The following is a 17,534-nucleotide window of genomic DNA, read 5'->3' on the forward strand; positions in this document are numbered from 1 at the left end:
CCTTTCCAGAACTTATTATTATTTATATTCTTGATCCAACTGGAGTGAAATAAAGTCTCTGTGGTTTTTTTTTTTTATTTTCATTTCTTTGATTGCTAGGAATTTGAATATTCTTTCCATATAGGCGTTGGCCATTTGTGTTTCTTCTTTGAGAAATGTCTGTTTACCTATTTCTTGATTGGCTTCTTTGTGGATTTTTTTTTTGGGGGGGGGGAGGTGTTAATCTTGTGTTCTTTATATATTCTTAATATTCATTAAATGTCAGAAGAGTAGCTGGCAAACATTTTCTCCCATTCTGTAGCTCTTCATGCTCCTTATTATTTTCTTTGCTGTGTAGCTTTTTAATTTGATGCCATTCTAATTTCGTCTTCTTTCTTTTTTTTTCTTCTTGAGCTTTGTGTCTTGTTAATGAAGTCATTGCCTGTGCCAATATGGTGGTATGTTGACCCTATGTTTTCTTTTAGCAATTGTACTATTTCTGGTCACATTCTTAATTTAATTGCACTTTTGTGCAGGTTGAGAGATATGGATCTAGTTTTCTTCTTCTGCATGGGGATATTCAGCAGCATTTGTTAAAAGACAAACTTTTCTTCTACATATATTTTTGGTATGGATTAAAAAGAAGGATGAATAAATTTTATTCCAAGACATTACAAAATTTAAAATTTCAGAAAAATTTCCAGACATACACTGAAGGAATTTTTAAAAGAGATTTCTTGAAAAGAAAAATATATATAAGTAGGGAAGTAACCAATTATTGTAAGAGTTAAAGTTTTTAATTTTTTATTGACCTTTTATATCTGTATTTAGTATATCATAATCACAAAACACTAGTTCTTGCAATTTTTTAACTTGAGTCTTAATAAAAATTTGTTCTCATTAAATTTGTATGCTAAAGTATTTTTACATTAGCAAAGATCTCACTGAGTGTGGTTTTGCATGCCTGTAATCCTAGCATCTGGTAGGCTGAGGCAGGAGGAAAATGAATTTAAAGCCAGCCTCAACGACAATGAGTCTCTAAGCAATTCAGTGAGACCCTATCTCTAAATAAAATACAAAATAGGTCTGGGGATGTGGCTCAGGGATCAGGTGCCCCTGAGTTCAATCCCTGGTACCCCAACCTGAAAAAAAAAATAAAAGACAGAGACCAGTGAGGAATAATTAACAAGACTAAAAAGAAGAGATGAGGACATTTTCCTTATAAAGAAAAATTAAATTTTTAATAATAATGAAAATATATATTATAGTCACTCTTTTCATGGTAAAGATATTGGGAGTAAAATTACATTTAATGTTATTTATTAAATGTTATATAATTTTAAGACAATGATTGCGATCAATTTTTTTTTCATTAAAGTTAACTGGAATGCTTCAACTTTTGTTAGATATGGACCTTTAGTTGGATGTTTAAAGGTATTTTGGAAATTTCGATTCGCTACCATTTTTTTAATAGGGCAAAAACTTAATAACATAATTGAAAGTCCCATAAAAATATTGCTCATCAATAATGATCCAGCCTTTGAAATAAAAATAAGATGCAAAACAATATACAATTTTTATTCTCAAGAATTTGGCTATTTCCAAGGCTGGAGATATGGCTCAGTGGTACAGGGATTATCTAGCATGCATGAAGCCCTGGGTTTGATCCCCAGAAGTGAAAAAAAAAATAATAATAATTTGGCTATTTCTTTAAGTACAATCCACATGCAATCATTAACAATAAACATCTTTACAGTAGATGTTTACTATAGATACATCTTTACAGTAGATGTGATGAACCAGAGGTACACCCAGTTATTACTTGGAGGGATGACAAATGCGTGAGAATTAAACTGTTATCTTTGTCTTTGAAATGTGCATAAAATTTGGACAAACAGAATGGAGTCAGGAAGCCATTCAGGATGGCTGTGAGAATGAATACAAGACAAGAGGAATAAACACAGCATTGTAGAGAAGGTATATAGACTATTCTGCCCAGCATGACATACGCCTTTCTTGTAGATTTTAATAAATGTTAAAAATCTGTATTTTATACATGCATTACACATTTCACTTTTCCATAGTTTTAATTGGTGCATTATAATTATACATAATGATGAGATTTGTTGTTACATATTTATACATGCACATGATATAACAATATAATTTAATCAACATTTTTCAGCATTTTTACTTTCCTTAGTCTCCTTCCTCCCTATAGCCCCACTCCTTTATACTTTTGGTATTCTTACTATTTTCATGAGAGGCACTCCCACGCTTTTTTTCCCTCTCTAGATTCCCCATATGAGAGAAAATATAATTCTTGACTTTCTGAGATTGACTTATTATGAGTATTATTTTCTCAAATTCTATGCATTTTTTTCTGCATATCACATAATTTCATTTCTATGACTGAGTTAAGCTCTTTTGTGTATATATACATTATCCTTATCCATTAATCTGTTGATAGACTTTTAATTTGGTTCCATTATTCAACTATTGTGAAATGTGCTGCTATCAACATGATCATGCATATATCACTATTGTATAATAACTTTAATACTTTAAGTAAATGTGGAGGTGTGGTCTAGCTGCATCATATGGTGATCACATTACTAGTTGTTTTAGTCAGCTTTTTCACTGCTGTAACCAAAAGACCTGACAAGAACAATTAAAGGAGTAAAAGTCTATTGGGGGCTGACAGTTTCAGAGGTCTCAGTCCATAGACAACAGGCTACATTCATTGGTGCTTGAGGTGAGGCAGAGCATCATGGTGAAAGTGTGTGGTGGGGAAAGCAGCTGGGGACATTACCAGGAAGCAGAGAGAGAGAGAGAGAGACTAAGCTCAGCTCACAAAATATACACCTAAAAGGCATGCCCACAATGACCCATCTCCTCTAGCCACAGTTTACCTGGCTATAATCATTGATCATAAACCCTATTGATGCACTAATTGTTTAAGGTTCTCATACCCTAATCATTTTATCTCTAAACTTTCTTTCATTGTTTTACACATAAACTTTGAGGGACACCTATTACAAACCATAACCCTAGTATTTTGAGGAAGCCCATACTGATTTCCACAATGGTTGCACTAATTTAAAATCCCACTAACAATGTATAACTGATCCTTTCTCCCCATATTCACCAGCATTTTTTTTTTTTTTTGGATTGATGATTGCCATTCTAACTGGAGTGATATAAAATCCTCAGGGTAGTTTTGAATTGCAATTCCATGATAGTTAAAGATGTTAAAATTCTTTCATGCATTTATTAGCTATTTGTATTTCTTTGTAGAAATTTCTGCTTAGTTCATTTGTCCATTTATTTATTGGTTTATTTGTTTTTTCCAGTGCTAAGTTTCTTGAGTTTTTAATATATTCTGGATATTAATCCTCTGGAAGAGAATAGCTAGCAAAGAGTTTCTCCCATTCTATATATTGTCTTTTAATATTCATGATTGATTCCTTTTCTATGCAGAAGGTTTTGAATTTCATAGCATCACATTTATTAATTATTGGCACCATTTCCTGACCTTTAGGGGTCCTATTAAGAAATTTATTGCGGGGACCTGTACTTTGGAGTGCTAACCCCACATTTTCTTCTAATAGTTACAAAGTTTCTGTTCTAATTTGTAGGGTTTTTGTTGTTGTTGTTGTTGTTGTTGTTTGTTTGTTTACCATTTTGAGTTGATTTTTGTGCAGGGTGAAAGATGGATACTTAGTTTTCCTCCTTCTACATATGAATAACCAATTTTTTCAACACTCATTATTAAAAAGACTGTCTTCTCTCCATGGCATGTGTTTTGCCCTTTTGTCCAGGATCGATGATTACATCTGTGAGGGTCTGTCTCTGTGTCTTCTATTCTGTTCCATTTATCTATGTGTCTGTTTTTATGTCAGTGCCATGAAGCTTCTCTTGCTCTAGTGCTGCAGTACAATTGGAAGTCTGTACAATTTGAACTCTGATACCTCCAACAGTTTTTGTTTTTGCTTAGAATTGCTTTCACTATTTTGGATTTTTATTCTTCTGAATAAATTTCAGTATTGTTGTTTCTAGTTCTATTTTTACAAAAGTGTCATTGGTATTTTGATGAAGATTGCATTGAATCTATATGTAGTTTTTGGTAGTATGGTCATTTTAACAATATTAATTCTGCTTATTCATGAACATTGAAGGAAAGTCTTTCATTTTCTGAGGTTTTATTCCATTTCTTTCTTCAGTGCTCTATCATTTTCCTTGTAGAATTCTTTTACTCCTTTGTACATTGCATTTGAATCACAAGTAATACTATTATTCCTGCTAGATGCAATGATATATCCAAATGTTAAACCCTTGAAAGAACAAAAGTGAGTCATTTATGTCTTGATACAAGTATTGGATAACACAGATGACATAGTTATTTCTGGTGTTCGTCCTTCTTTTTTCCTTAATAATAAACATCCCGAGGTTTAAGATTGACACACTGCTATCTACATATTCATAATATTTTTGTCACTATATTTATCTATGTGAGTTAAACCTTTTCAAAGAGATACAGATTGAGGAATCTGTCAGACAGTGCTCTACAGATCAGGAGACATTCTCTTCTCTGTCCATATGTTTCTCTCTGATGGTCAGTTGGGGATATGAAGGATGGATCTGGATACATTGAGAACACAGATGGATACTACAAGAAATGGTATAGAACAATATTTTAAAATAAGCTTACATCTATGATGAAACATGGAACTAACCCTGAATCATTTACTGGCTTAAAGCAACCGTGTGTGTGTGTGTGTGTGTGTGTGTGTGCGCATGTTTGTATAATGCACAACCAAAGGTAATCCAAACTAATACAGAAGGTAATGCATGATTTTACCTAACATTTGTTTCTGTGACATCCCAAATAACTCTGAAAAAAACTCATTGTAAGAGGAATTCTTTTGTTTTGGAAATAATGTGTGTTTGTGTCAGAGCAATGAAAGACAAACTACTTTTTTGTGTGTGAGGTAGATCTTTCATGGAATCTATCAAATAGTAATGTTGTTATTTTAAATGCATGGTATTCAGCAAAATTACTATAGTAATTTCAGTTATTTTTATTCTTTTAAACATGTTTAACAGTATAAGTGCATGCATAAATGCTGGGAAAGGTAAAAATTAATAAAGTTAAATTTATCAGTTACTCAACAATATGTAAAATATACTATTTGTTGATTGTTTAATATCTACAGAAATAGAATCAAAATCACATACACATAAACCTTATAAAGCATAGCTAAACAAGATATATGCAATATACACATAAAAACATGCAGTACACAATAGTATATACACAATAGGAATCGCATATATATATATATACACACTTATGTATAGATACATGTGCATACATAAGGATATGTTGTTAGGAAAACAACAGGGCATGAAGAAAATGACTTATTAGTACAGGGAAAAATGCAGAATTTTCTCCTAGTTTTCAATAAGGTGCATAACCTCCTCTCTCTCCTTGTACTTTTGGCTTTATAGGGTGACTTAAGTTGACATGACATTCAGGTGTTTATGTCACACCTGTGAAGGAAAAATATGCAGTGTTTTTATAAGTTAGATGAGACAAATAATCAGAAATTATATAATAATAGTGGAATAAAACATGATATGGGGGGATTAGTAAAAACAAGTATGGAATTATCAGGAAAAAGAAGAGGTAGCACAGTCCTGATACTGTGCAGTAAAGAAAGTTGCATAAATACATGTCAAAATAATCATGGTATTTCCAATCTTGTCTATTGTTGGCAATATCTTGCCCTGTGATACCTTTTTCTGGGTAGAAATTATTTTATTACCAATTATATGCCTCCATATTCCTTAATGTAGTTCTACAAACTTCATAAGTATTAGGAATTATATTTTTAATAATTCAAATATTAGAATGATTTATTTTAAAGATCAAAATTTCAAAAATATTTACTAATAGTTTAAAAGGCCAGGTACACAAATCAATGGAAATACCAAAGGTTAATGATGAAATGTATTTATTCTCTGAACTAAGAAAGTGAATATGGCCCATAAAGACTCATCTTCTGAACATGTAAAATATAATCAACCATCTGGATGATGTTGAAGAACTTCAAAAGTATTTAGATATGATCCAGGTCATGCTAGGTAAATAGACTCTGGGCATCCTAGCATGGTGCTGCCCTTCATGTTCAAATCTTGTGAATCCAGTCTTACCATTGATACCTTTCTTACAAATAATCATCTACTAGAAGCAATCTGATGACTTGTGGATATTTATTGTTCCCAATGCACTATTTTCTTACAAAACTTCCTCATTTCCTAAGCAAAGTCCTGTCTTTATGGGAAATTTCTTTTTCCAAAGAGCTTATATAGAGCATTTTTGACATCTTTATTCCTTAGGCTATATATAAGAGGGTTCAGCATGGGCACAATAATAGTGTAAAACACAGAGGACACTTTCCCTTGGTCCATGGAGTTGACTGATGATGGTTGTAAGTACATGAATGCTAGAGAACCAAAGAAGAGAGCAACAGCTGAGACATGGGAGCTGCATGTGCTAAAGGCTTTGGCTCTGCCCTCAGTGGAGCGAATGCGTAGGATGCTAGCTATGATGAAGATGTAGGAGCTAAGGATTGTCAGGGTTGGAACAAAGATATTAAATGCACTTAAGCACAGACCTATTACTTCATTTATAAATGTACTGGAGCAAGAGAGCTCCAGTAGTGGAAAAAGATCACAGAAATAATGGTTTATTATATTATCCTTACAGAAAAGCACTCTTAGCATGCAAACAGTGTGAGCTGAGGCACCAATCAAGCCCATGCTATACACCACAACTACCATCCAGGAACAGACTTGATTAGACATGGTAACATTGTAAAGCAAGGGGTTACAGATGGCAACATAGCGGTCATATGCCATTGCAGACAACATGTGGCACTCTGCAATTGCAAAAATAGTGAAGAAGTAGAGCTGAGTCATGCATTCAGCATAGGAGATGATGTTTTTCTCTATCACAAAGTTCACCAGCATTTTGGGGGTAATGACAGTGGATTGGCAGAGGTCAATGAAGGAGAGACTGCTGAGGAGATAGTACATAGGGGTGTGCAAATGAGAGCTGAGCCCAATCAGTGTGGTCATGCCCAGGTTCCCCACCACTGTGAGCACATAGATTCCCAGGAAGAGGAGGAAGAGGGGCACCTGGAGCTCTGGTTTGTCTGTTAATCCAACCAGGATGAACTCAGTCACTGTAGAATGATTTCCCTCTGCCATTTTCTCCTGAGAATCCTAAGTATGAAGAGAAGAAAAAGTATGAACAAGGCATCTGTTATCCAATCACTTTGTGAGAAACAAAGTTCAAGTCTTTGCAGACAGTTGTCTCCATTTCTTTCCTGATCCTGCACTTTTAGCTGTCAAGGACAGCAGGATCACAGGAATATGTGACATGTAAATTAATATCAGAACTGTCCCTATTTGTAGTCTTTGCTTTAAGATTTGATATTAGTATTACCCAGTCCCTGAACTCCCACAAAACTACTCTGATAAATAACAAAATAAAATAATAATGAATCCCGAAGCATTCACAAGAAACGCATAGTCACTTTGGTGTAAGACGAAAAGTCTTTGCCTCTAAGATAATGAACAAGACAAGATGTCCACTCTCTGCACTGCTAGAATTTCTTGCAAGGGCAATTAGGGAAAAAATAAAATTAAATTAAAGGACACCCAGATTGTAAAACAAGAATTATTTCTCTCTCAATTTGCACATTTGTAAGTGGCATAATATTCAAGGTGAAAAATTGCATAGTTTTTGCATAAAGGACCTTTAAAAAAATGAAAATTCTAACATGGTTGTAGCATATAAGACCAATATAAAAAGTCAATTGTATTCCTATAAACTTTCATTGAACAATGATATACGGATTTGTAATAACATAAAAAATAAATATATATATATTTTATGGAAGACATTGCACATAAAATTACTATGTAATGTCAAATAGAATTGAAGCCATTCATAAAAGGAAAAATTCCATGTTCATGAATCAAAAGACTCAAACTAGCTAGCATTTGTGGCACATGCCTGTAATCTCAGGGACTCAGGAGACTGAGGCAGGAGGATCACAAGTTCAAAGCCAGCTCCAGCAACTTAGTGAGGCCCTCAGCAACTTAAGGAGACCTTATCTCACAATAAAAAGTAAAAAGGTCTGGGATGTAGTTCAGTGGTTAAGTGCCCTTGGATTCAATCCCACGGTACAAAAACAAAACAAAACAAAACAAAAACCCTCATCCTAGGGTAAATTGTAAAAATACCCAAATTTATCTACAAATGTAGTACAATTCTTATCAAATTCCAGGATTGTTTTTCTCAGATATAGACAGGCTGATTAAAAAATCTTTATGTAAATGCAAGGAATGAGATAATCAAATCAGTATGGTTGGAGTTTTAGAATATCATACTAAATGAAATAAGCCAATCCCACAAAACCAAAGTCTGAATGTTTTTTACAATATACAGATGCTAATTCACAATAATGTGGGGGGCAGTAGGGAAGAATAGCCTTACGTTAGATTAGGTAGAGAAAAGTGATGTGAGGGAAGGGGAGGGCATGTGGGGATACAAAAGATAGTAGAATAAAACAGACATTATTACTGTATGTACATATGTGACTTCATGACCAATATGATTTGACAACATGTACACTCAAAAATATGAGAAATTATATTCCATGTATGTATATCAAAGTCCATAAATGCATTATACTGTCATGTATAACTAATTAAAACAAATTAAGTTTAAAAAAACAAAAATTAAAAAGGTGAGTTAGTTATCACAGTTGTGAGTTTCTACATTCAGCCTCTTCTCTTTCTTTCCCGTGTGTGTTCCTTTGTCCTTGATCATTCCACCATAAGAGAATACAACATAAAAACACTCACCAATGTGATCCCTCAATCTTGGACTTCCCAGACCTTTGATCATTATCCATTTCTCAGTCCCTGGTATTCTGCTACAGTAGCATGAAATGAAGAAAGATATATCTTTCCATAATTCCAACTTTTTTCTGTGTTCCTGTTTTCTCACAAGGCATCCCACTGTATGCTAACGACCAACACAGTAAGCAGTTCCATTACCTGTTTCCCAATCATTGTAATTTTGACTGCAGGTTTGGGTCTCTGGTCCCAGGGCAACAGTTTGCCCCTGATGTCTGACTTGGACACATGCTCTTTATTCCTACTGCTTCCTGTCCTGCTCTGCTAATACCTTGGGTGGTTTAAAGCCTTGGACCTTTGTGGGGCATTCCCAAGTAAACTGCCTTGCATGAGTAGTCTTAGCCTCCATTTGCCTGAACCATCTTAGAAATGAATGAACCAAAAGCAAAATACCAAAACAGCTTAAAGGAGAAAAGATTTCTCTGTTTCTTAACAGTTAATTGAGGTAGAATTGATATGAAAGTAACTGTCTATATTTAATGAATGTCATTTGATCTGTTTGGACATAGCCATGTACTAATAACACTATCACCATAATCATGGTAATTATCATATCTATCACCTCCCCAAATATCTTGTGTCACTTTGAATTTTTTTGTTGGTTTGTTCTTGTTTTTTTTTTTTTTGTTGTTGTTGTTGCTGTTATTGTTGTTGTTTGTGGTAAAAATACTTATGAGGTTTAACATCCTTTGATTTGGAAATGCAAAATACCATATTTTTAGCTGTAGATACCATTCTCTGTTGAACATCTTTAGGTCTTGCTCATCTAACATAACTGATGATTATTAATTATTGAATAACTAGTCCCCGTTTCACCCACCTCTGAGTCTCTGGTTACCATTATTGTACCTCTGCTTCCATAAGTTTTACTATTATGAATACCTGATATAAGTGAAATCACTCAATATTTGTTCTTTTGTAACTGACATTTCATTTGGCATAGCATCCACTAGGTTCATACATGTTGTATCAATTGGACAGAATCCTTTGGGGAAGAAAATGGCTTTGAATTCTAATAAAAGAAAGCAGTGATGATTCAGAACCACCAAAAAAACTGCTCAAGTATACCCCAAATTTGTGATTCATTAGGTTTTTACTAAGTTGATATAGTAACATAATGACACTTCTCATTATCCTGATTTTTTTAAACTGATAAATCTCTCTTATTAATTTTATGGACATGACACAGTTATGTAGGTGAAATTATATCCCATCTATGTATGATATATCAAAGTCCATAAATGTATTCTACTGCCATGTATAACTAATTGAAACAAATTTAATGATATTCTCCAAATCCAACCATTTACTGGCAAATATCATAATTTCACTCCTCTTTAAAGCCAAGTAATATATGAGACCAATGTATCATACTTAGGGGAACTCAGAGGATATATGAAAACTACACTTAAAGTGAGAAATCTTTGGTTACTATTCCATAGGACTTTTAATATAGTCTTGAGAAAAGGATTTTATCAATTAACTTGCATGGCACCACACAAAACTCTGTGAAGTTTAAACTAAATAGTAATCAAAATTCATATGGAATTAATGATTTCAGAAGATACTGTTGGGATTTTTACTTTTAGTAAAGCAAATTTAGCTTCTGTGAGAAGCAAAAGTTTCATTGTGACATTCAGACTGAAGAACCGTGTAATGTACAATGTCTGTCCTTCAGAATGTTGCATTCAAAAAAGGGCAGGGTGGCTGCAGACTAGACACATAGATGACTATAAGAATTGGGCTTGTCACATAGGGACACAGATATTGTAGTGCTAACCCAGAATAGCATCAAGGAAATCTTTTTAAGCATCATCTGAATGTGGAAATGTATTGTGAATCTGAACAATAATTAAAGTTGAGAAGCCTAACAGTTTTTCATTTTCAAAACATCCAGAAAAAAGCCCCTAAAAATACTGATAATTCCAAAGGGTTTATTGAAAAGTAACAGAGTACCCAAAACAAGGGTAGTGATAGATATAAGATAACTGCATCTGGTGTACTGTGCTTAATTTGGGATACTCTATTTTATGATGGTGTTTAATAAATTATAATTACCAAGAAATACTCAAGATTGAGATCAAGATAATTACACCTAGGATCCATATGATTAGCAATAAAAATTAGGATCAGACTATAGCAAATAAATGAGAGGAAGAGCTACAATCAATGAGATACACTTTGTCTTAAAATCCAAATCCCTCCAGCCACTGAACATACCTGGAAGCAGTATGAGTTGGATTGTGTAAAAGATAATTCTCTGCTTTCTGATATGACACAGAAAAGATGAATAATCTGTAAGAAACCACTGTAATATTGTGAGGAATCTCAACTTCATGAAGGTGCTTCAACCTGAGATGGAGAGTTTCTGGGACACTTGGAATTGAAGTACTCACTGTTTCTCTGCTTGGAAACGTGGGTCTGAGTCTCATGTCAGTTTAAGACCAAGTGCCTCTGAGGGCAATAGCTCTTGGTGATATTGATGGAAGTAGTTCAAAACTGACTTCTTGTGCTCATTCACTTAGGGGATCATGATGCAGATCTGTTCCTGAGTAGTTGATTGCATATTATAAATCAAATCCTATGATTTTCTCTTGCAGCTTCTTCATAATACTACCTAAGACACTCACCAAAATGATGTCATTTTTATCTAGAGATTTGAGACATAAGAGGTATCATAACAATATATAGGTGGAAGCTCCCTCAAGATTTACTTTCACCAGGGATGAGCTGTTGGGATGTAAGAGCAATTACAATTTCCTTTTTTGTTCTTTTGTATGAAACTCTCATTAACTCCCTTGTGCGTAATAGTCTCTCTGGGTTGAAGAAATAGCAATGATTGTATTAAGGTTAAGAAATTAAAGCCTCCTAGATATGGCTCTAGGAGATCTTGAAAACAAATTCTTATGTGAACACAGTTTCTGAAATATTTAAAATTATGATATCAATCCTCTTCCGCTTACTTGAGCTTGGAGAAATAGCTAACTAGTTGTAATTATTAGTGAATGTTGTTCTTTATAGGTCTGTGTTGTTCTTTATAGGTCTTATTAATTTTATGGGCATGACACAGTTATGCAGGTGAAAATAGAGACCAATGTATCATACTTCGGTGAACTCAAGAGAACATATGAAGACGACATTTAAAGTGAGAAATCTTTGGCACTTTATGGAATATCTCAGTGAAGGGGTTAAAAATGAAAGGTGTTGACCTAAGCAATTTAGGAAATAAGTAGAAATAACAAGATTAGAGACAAGTGAATTTTATAATTGCTGTGCTATAGTTGACAATAAAGTTTATTTTAGCCGTCAATAAAGGTTGTTATATGTTAGATTCCCCAAAAATTTTATGTGGGGGATGATGCAGAAATGTTCAGATGTGGAATGTCTAGACTATGAGAGCTGTACCCAATTCACTGGATGAGTTCACTTGACGGATTAATAATCTGAAAGGACTACTGCACAGGGCAGTGATGATAGGCAGGTGGAATGTGGTGGAGGAAGTATGTCACTGGAGGCATGACTGTTCCTGGCTGCCATGAACCTGTTAGGTGGGAGTTCAGGGACACCATGATGTGATGTCCAAAGGAAGTATGCAAGAAAAATGCCAGCTGGAGTGCAATGCAGAGACATGAATCATGTCCCTATTTACTGTAAGTCCCACTAACATGGCATCTCCCAACACCGAGGACTTCTTGCTCATGCAACTTCTGTCATAAGTTCAGTATTCGAATGTAACCATGGGGGTAATGTGAGCAGTATTCTAGCCAGGTATCATACGGTAACCAATGGGAGCAAATGGGGCAAGGTCTTCAATCAGGTCCAACAGGGAAGAGAACACTTTTCAGCTCAGGATATAGGACAAGAATTCCCAGACATCTGGGCTCTGAGCCTCTTTCCTCGCTCAGCCCACTTTGCTCTACCTTACAGAGTGCTATTTTCACCTTTATTTTCAATAAATTTGTGCTTTGCCTGTTACTTTTACTCATCTCTCTCTATTTTGGACCCCAACTGAACACTGTATGGGTAACCAACTTAACAGGTTTCCTCCACCAAGTCCTTATACCGTAATGTTCTGCCTCACCTTGGGCCCAGAGCTATGGAGTCTGATGATGAAAGGCTAAATTTCTAAAACCTTTTCCTCCACTAGGTTGTTCTCTCTGGGTATTTTGTTTTTGGTCGCAGTGATAAAGCTGACTAATGCAAAGGGGTTCCCCTATGATTTGACATTTCTGAAAGAAGTATAAGACTATACTAGGAATGAACAAATAAATCATTCAGGTGATAATGGTAAGTAGGTTACATGAAATGGAAGGTTACTGTTGAGTGTTGGGGAATTCGTATGAACGTGTTTTCCTAAAGTGTGAAATTTAAGTTATTCTTTCATTCTATTTTATTTCATACTTTTCCACTTACAAAAATCACATAATCCCTCAGTAAAATACTTTGTAACAAACAACTAAAGTGAGACTTGAGTTGAAGTGATATAGGACATTGTAAATCATGGCCTATGCCTTTAGGGAGGTCACAGAGAAACAGCTCAGAAAAGAGTGAATGATGAAAGTCACTGTGCAAATGAGCCAGAATGTAAATGATAGTCCATGTGAGCATTCATCATGTACTTTAGAAATCAGAGAAGGGACTGAGGAGGAGACTAATATCAACTACAAGTAGAAATGGAACTTCTACAAGAGTGGAGAAGAAGGATTGAGTGGGACATGGAAAGGAGTCATGGGTATACTTAGAATAGTGAGACAATTCTAAAGAAAATGAAATATTTTCCTCAAGTAAGGGATGATATTAGGCAGTAGAGCTTTGATGTGGATGAAATTATATCATACTTTGAAATTCATGTGGATTGGTTTAGACATGAAATTTATTGTCTTTTCTTCTTTCCACCTTTATTGAATGTAATCAGCTTACAAAAAGAAAAAAAAAAAGAAAGAAAACCCCAAATATTTGCTGTGTATATACAATTTTATAAAGTTTGGATACATTCATGCAGAGATGTTTCCATCACAACTCTCAAGGTAATAAACATATCCATCTTCTCCAAAAGAGTCCTTGAATCCCTTTACTTGTTTTGGTGCATGTGTGTGTACTCACAGGTGTACATGAGGTGTGTGGTAAGATCACTTAACCTGAGGTCTACTCCCACATTGTCAAGGGCTCCCTGCTGTGTTCTTAACAGCAGGCACTATTTTTTATGGCAGATATCTAGAACTTATTCATCTTGTATAACTATAATTCTGCACTCATTGAATAATTCCCATTTCCCTTCTGCTTCTGGGAATGACTGTTCTACTCTCTGTTTCTATAAGACTGACTACTCTAGATACTTCTTTTTTAATAGAATGATTCATTTTTTTTTCTTTTTGTGACAGACTTATTTCCATTAGCATAGTGCCTTCCCAGTTTACTCATGTTGTTGAAAATGGTAGTAGAATTTCCTTTTCTAAAGCTGAATACTATTCTAATATATGTATGTACCAAAGATTTTTTATCCACTCAATTATTTGGATGGCTTCCCTATCTTGGCTGTGGAGAATAATGCAGCAACGAACACAGGACTGCAGGTCTCCCTTTGAGATGCTGATTTCAATTCCTTTGGATATGTGTCTAACAGTGATATTGCTGCAGCATATGGTTACTTACATTCATTATCAGAAACAACAGCAAGTTCTCAGTGTGTGTCACACAGAGAGCTAGGAGTTGTGAGAGCAGCAAACATAGGTTAGATGTAAGTCTGTTCATCAAGGTCATTCTCTCCAAGAGGAAGAAGAAGGTCTGTGGTTTCCCTAGGAGTTTCCAGACCTATCTCTACTGTTTCCTGTTTGGTGCTTTAGTTTATTTTCTACTAATACTTACCTCTATTTTTGGATGATTTAATTAATCAGTATTGAGTCTCTAAAGTCAATGTCTTCATAGAACCATGGCAAGAATGTATGCATATAACTAAATATTTGTGCTTTGTATTTTCAATATATCAATATCAACAATTGGTTCTGGAAAGCAGGGATGAATTGAGTTAGACAGAAACATGTTTTTAAATGACTAAATCTGTGTGGGGACTTGTTGACGTGCATACTAAGCTACTGTTATGCTCAAATTCGGGACCCCCAAAAGATCACCAGAGACAAAGATCGATGTAAACAGCAAAGAGGTGTTTATTGTGAGCTAGCTCGGTCCTCCACGAGCACACACAGCAACTGGTGACGCTGAGAGGCCCCAGCCCAGGGTTTGCAGCAGTTTTATACATTCTTTGGAGAAGGCAGGGACCCCCACATACATCATAGCATCTCTTAGCAAATCATCACACACCGTGGGAAAATCAAATAACAACTCTAAAACATGATTAGCATATTCACTGGCAGGAACAAGTTGGGTAGGGGTGATTGGTTACTACAAGAGGGGGATTCATTTGAACTGATTTGTTTAAGCCAAGAGGGGTGTTTGTCCTGAACTACATGGTTTCCCAACACCATAAACTACTGGGAGGGTCATCTGGCATCCCAGGTATTTCCCTTTCTCATGCTGATTGGTGGCTGCTAGGGGGTTGCTATGGTTCCCCACCTAGCCTGACTGAGTCAGGGACACCTGGCCCAGCAGATCTCTCCAGTTATTTGTAGATAAATCACTTAGCAGGGTGGGAATGTGCCTAGGAGTGCTCTGTGGGTCTTTCCAAGGACAAAGGTCATGTCCCTTCCTTGGACAGGCTTTGCTCTGAGATAGAGGCTGGTTTTTCACTACTATTGCAGGTTTTAGATTCAAAGACCTACTTCTTTCAATGGTATTTCACTCTGAGTGAGAAGACACATGAAATAGAAGCTCTTTAAGTGATTTCAGATAAATCTATGGTCTGTGTTGCTACATTTAAAAAACAACAAACAACAACATAAAGGCATAGTAATCTCTATTGTTTTCAATATTCCCCCCATCCCACGCCCCTTGTGTTCAAGATTTTAGAAAATTTGTTGCTGAAAGTTCAGTCCTTGTCCCAGATGTCAATCCAATATTGAGGACATGGTTTTGAGAAAAAAGGAAAAAAAAAAAGATCTTGCTTTGCTAGTAAAGGAGAAACATAGGAGACTCCTCTCCCAAAGGCTGTGATTCTGCCCATCAGGAGGAGCAGGGGGATTGTAAAGAAACTCTACAAGGATTGCATTCCAGGTGTGCTCTGGTAGGAGGTCCCAGGGAGCCCTGATGGCCTCTAAGGATTCACTTGTTAATTTGGGAGATTTTCGCTTCCCAGATCCTCAGCAGGCATCTCCTTCCCAGAGTGGGTGTATCAAGGACAATTAACCAGGGGAAGAAAACACTATCTCCCTATTCTTGTTAGGGAGGGGGAAGGGGAGAAGAGAGAGAAAAAATGTTCTTTTCAAAATAAGCCTGAGAGCAAAGAGGGCTATATTCAGAAGATAAAGCCGATCCCTGTAACAAATTGGAAGAACAAGCAATTGAATTATATATTAAGGACAGTAATAAACAGGCCTAGTGGCTAACAATATAAAGCCACTTTTTGGAAAGCTTGAAAAGTTTATAGGGGTGATTTAGTTTCATCTTTGCCTAGAGATGTAAACAACTCAGCAGGGTGGCTCTGTGCCTGGGAGCCTCTCTGTGGGTTTTTCTAAGGACAAGGGTCACACCCCCTCCCTGTGGACAGGCCTTGAGGTAGAAGCTGGTTTCTCAAAAATGGAGTCACATCAGTTTTCAGAGACAGCAGGCTGGCTGGTGGCATCTTGTTTTTGTGCTTCTAAGGCTTTTCCTTACGTTATTTAAATGGGGAGCTTTATATCAACCCATCTCCAAGGTTGTAGCCTCATCTAGTCTCAGCTCAATTATTTCCTTGGGATCAAAATGCTCTATTTCATGAGATTCCCCAACTCATCTGAAGGCCTATTGCTAGAAGCAAACTGTAGTGCTAAGTCCTGAACTCTCAGGTGAGCAGGAACTGTGAAATTGATTATTATGTTGTGCTGTCTCTCTTGGATTCTTAGAGGATGCTGAATGACTTCATCATTAATGAAAAATAATTCTGAGTTTTTACTAATAACAAACCCCTTAAATTTTAATTCTCTCAGGGCTTATGTTCAAGCCAGGAACAGAGTATTTACTTTAATTCTAAATTAGTCTCTGCATCTATAATTATTTACTTTAATTCTAAATTCGTCTCTGCATCTATGCAGTAATGTTGTCTTTATTTTCACTCCTTTTCTGTTCTTGGGCTAAAAGCAAGTTCCTTTGTAATCATCTGATTTCTACACTCAGAATATAAACCCAGCACATCCATCGAGGGATACCAGATTCACTCTCTGTAGCTCTTGGACCATTTGCTTCCTTGTTTGTTTGGTTGGTTGGTTTTGTTTTTAGTTATACACGGACACAGTATCTTTATTTTGCTTATTTATTATTATGTGGTGCTGAGGATGGAATCCAGGGTCTCACAACAAGGTATCACACGTGCGAGATTAGTACTCTACTGCAGAGCCACTACCCCAGCCCTATTCCCTGTTTTAATTGGGTGGTCATTAGCTGGAGTAGACAAGAGTTTGTCTTCCATATCA

The 17,534-nt window shown here is 35.6% G+C and overlaps 1 protein-coding gene across 1 annotated transcript; it reads right to left on the reverse strand.

Moving 5' to 3' along the window:
* Positions 1-6,318: 6,318 nt before the first annotated feature.
* LOC143391086 (olfactory receptor 8G50-like) lies at positions 6,319-7,263 on the reverse strand. Its single transcript, XM_076843650.2, has one exon. The coding sequence runs from the start codon at positions 7,252-7,254 to the stop codon at positions 6,319-6,321; it is 936 nt and encodes a 311-aa protein (XP_076699765.2). The 5' UTR covers positions 7,255-7,263.
* Positions 7,264-17,534: the final 10,271 nt, after the last annotated feature.

The sequence above is a fragment of the Callospermophilus lateralis genome, chromosome 2 (genome assembly GCF_048772815.1).
Source record: "Callospermophilus lateralis isolate mCalLat2 chromosome 2, mCalLat2.hap1, whole genome shotgun sequence".
Taxonomy (NCBI): Eukaryota; Metazoa; Chordata; class Mammalia; order Rodentia; family Sciuridae; genus Callospermophilus; species Callospermophilus lateralis.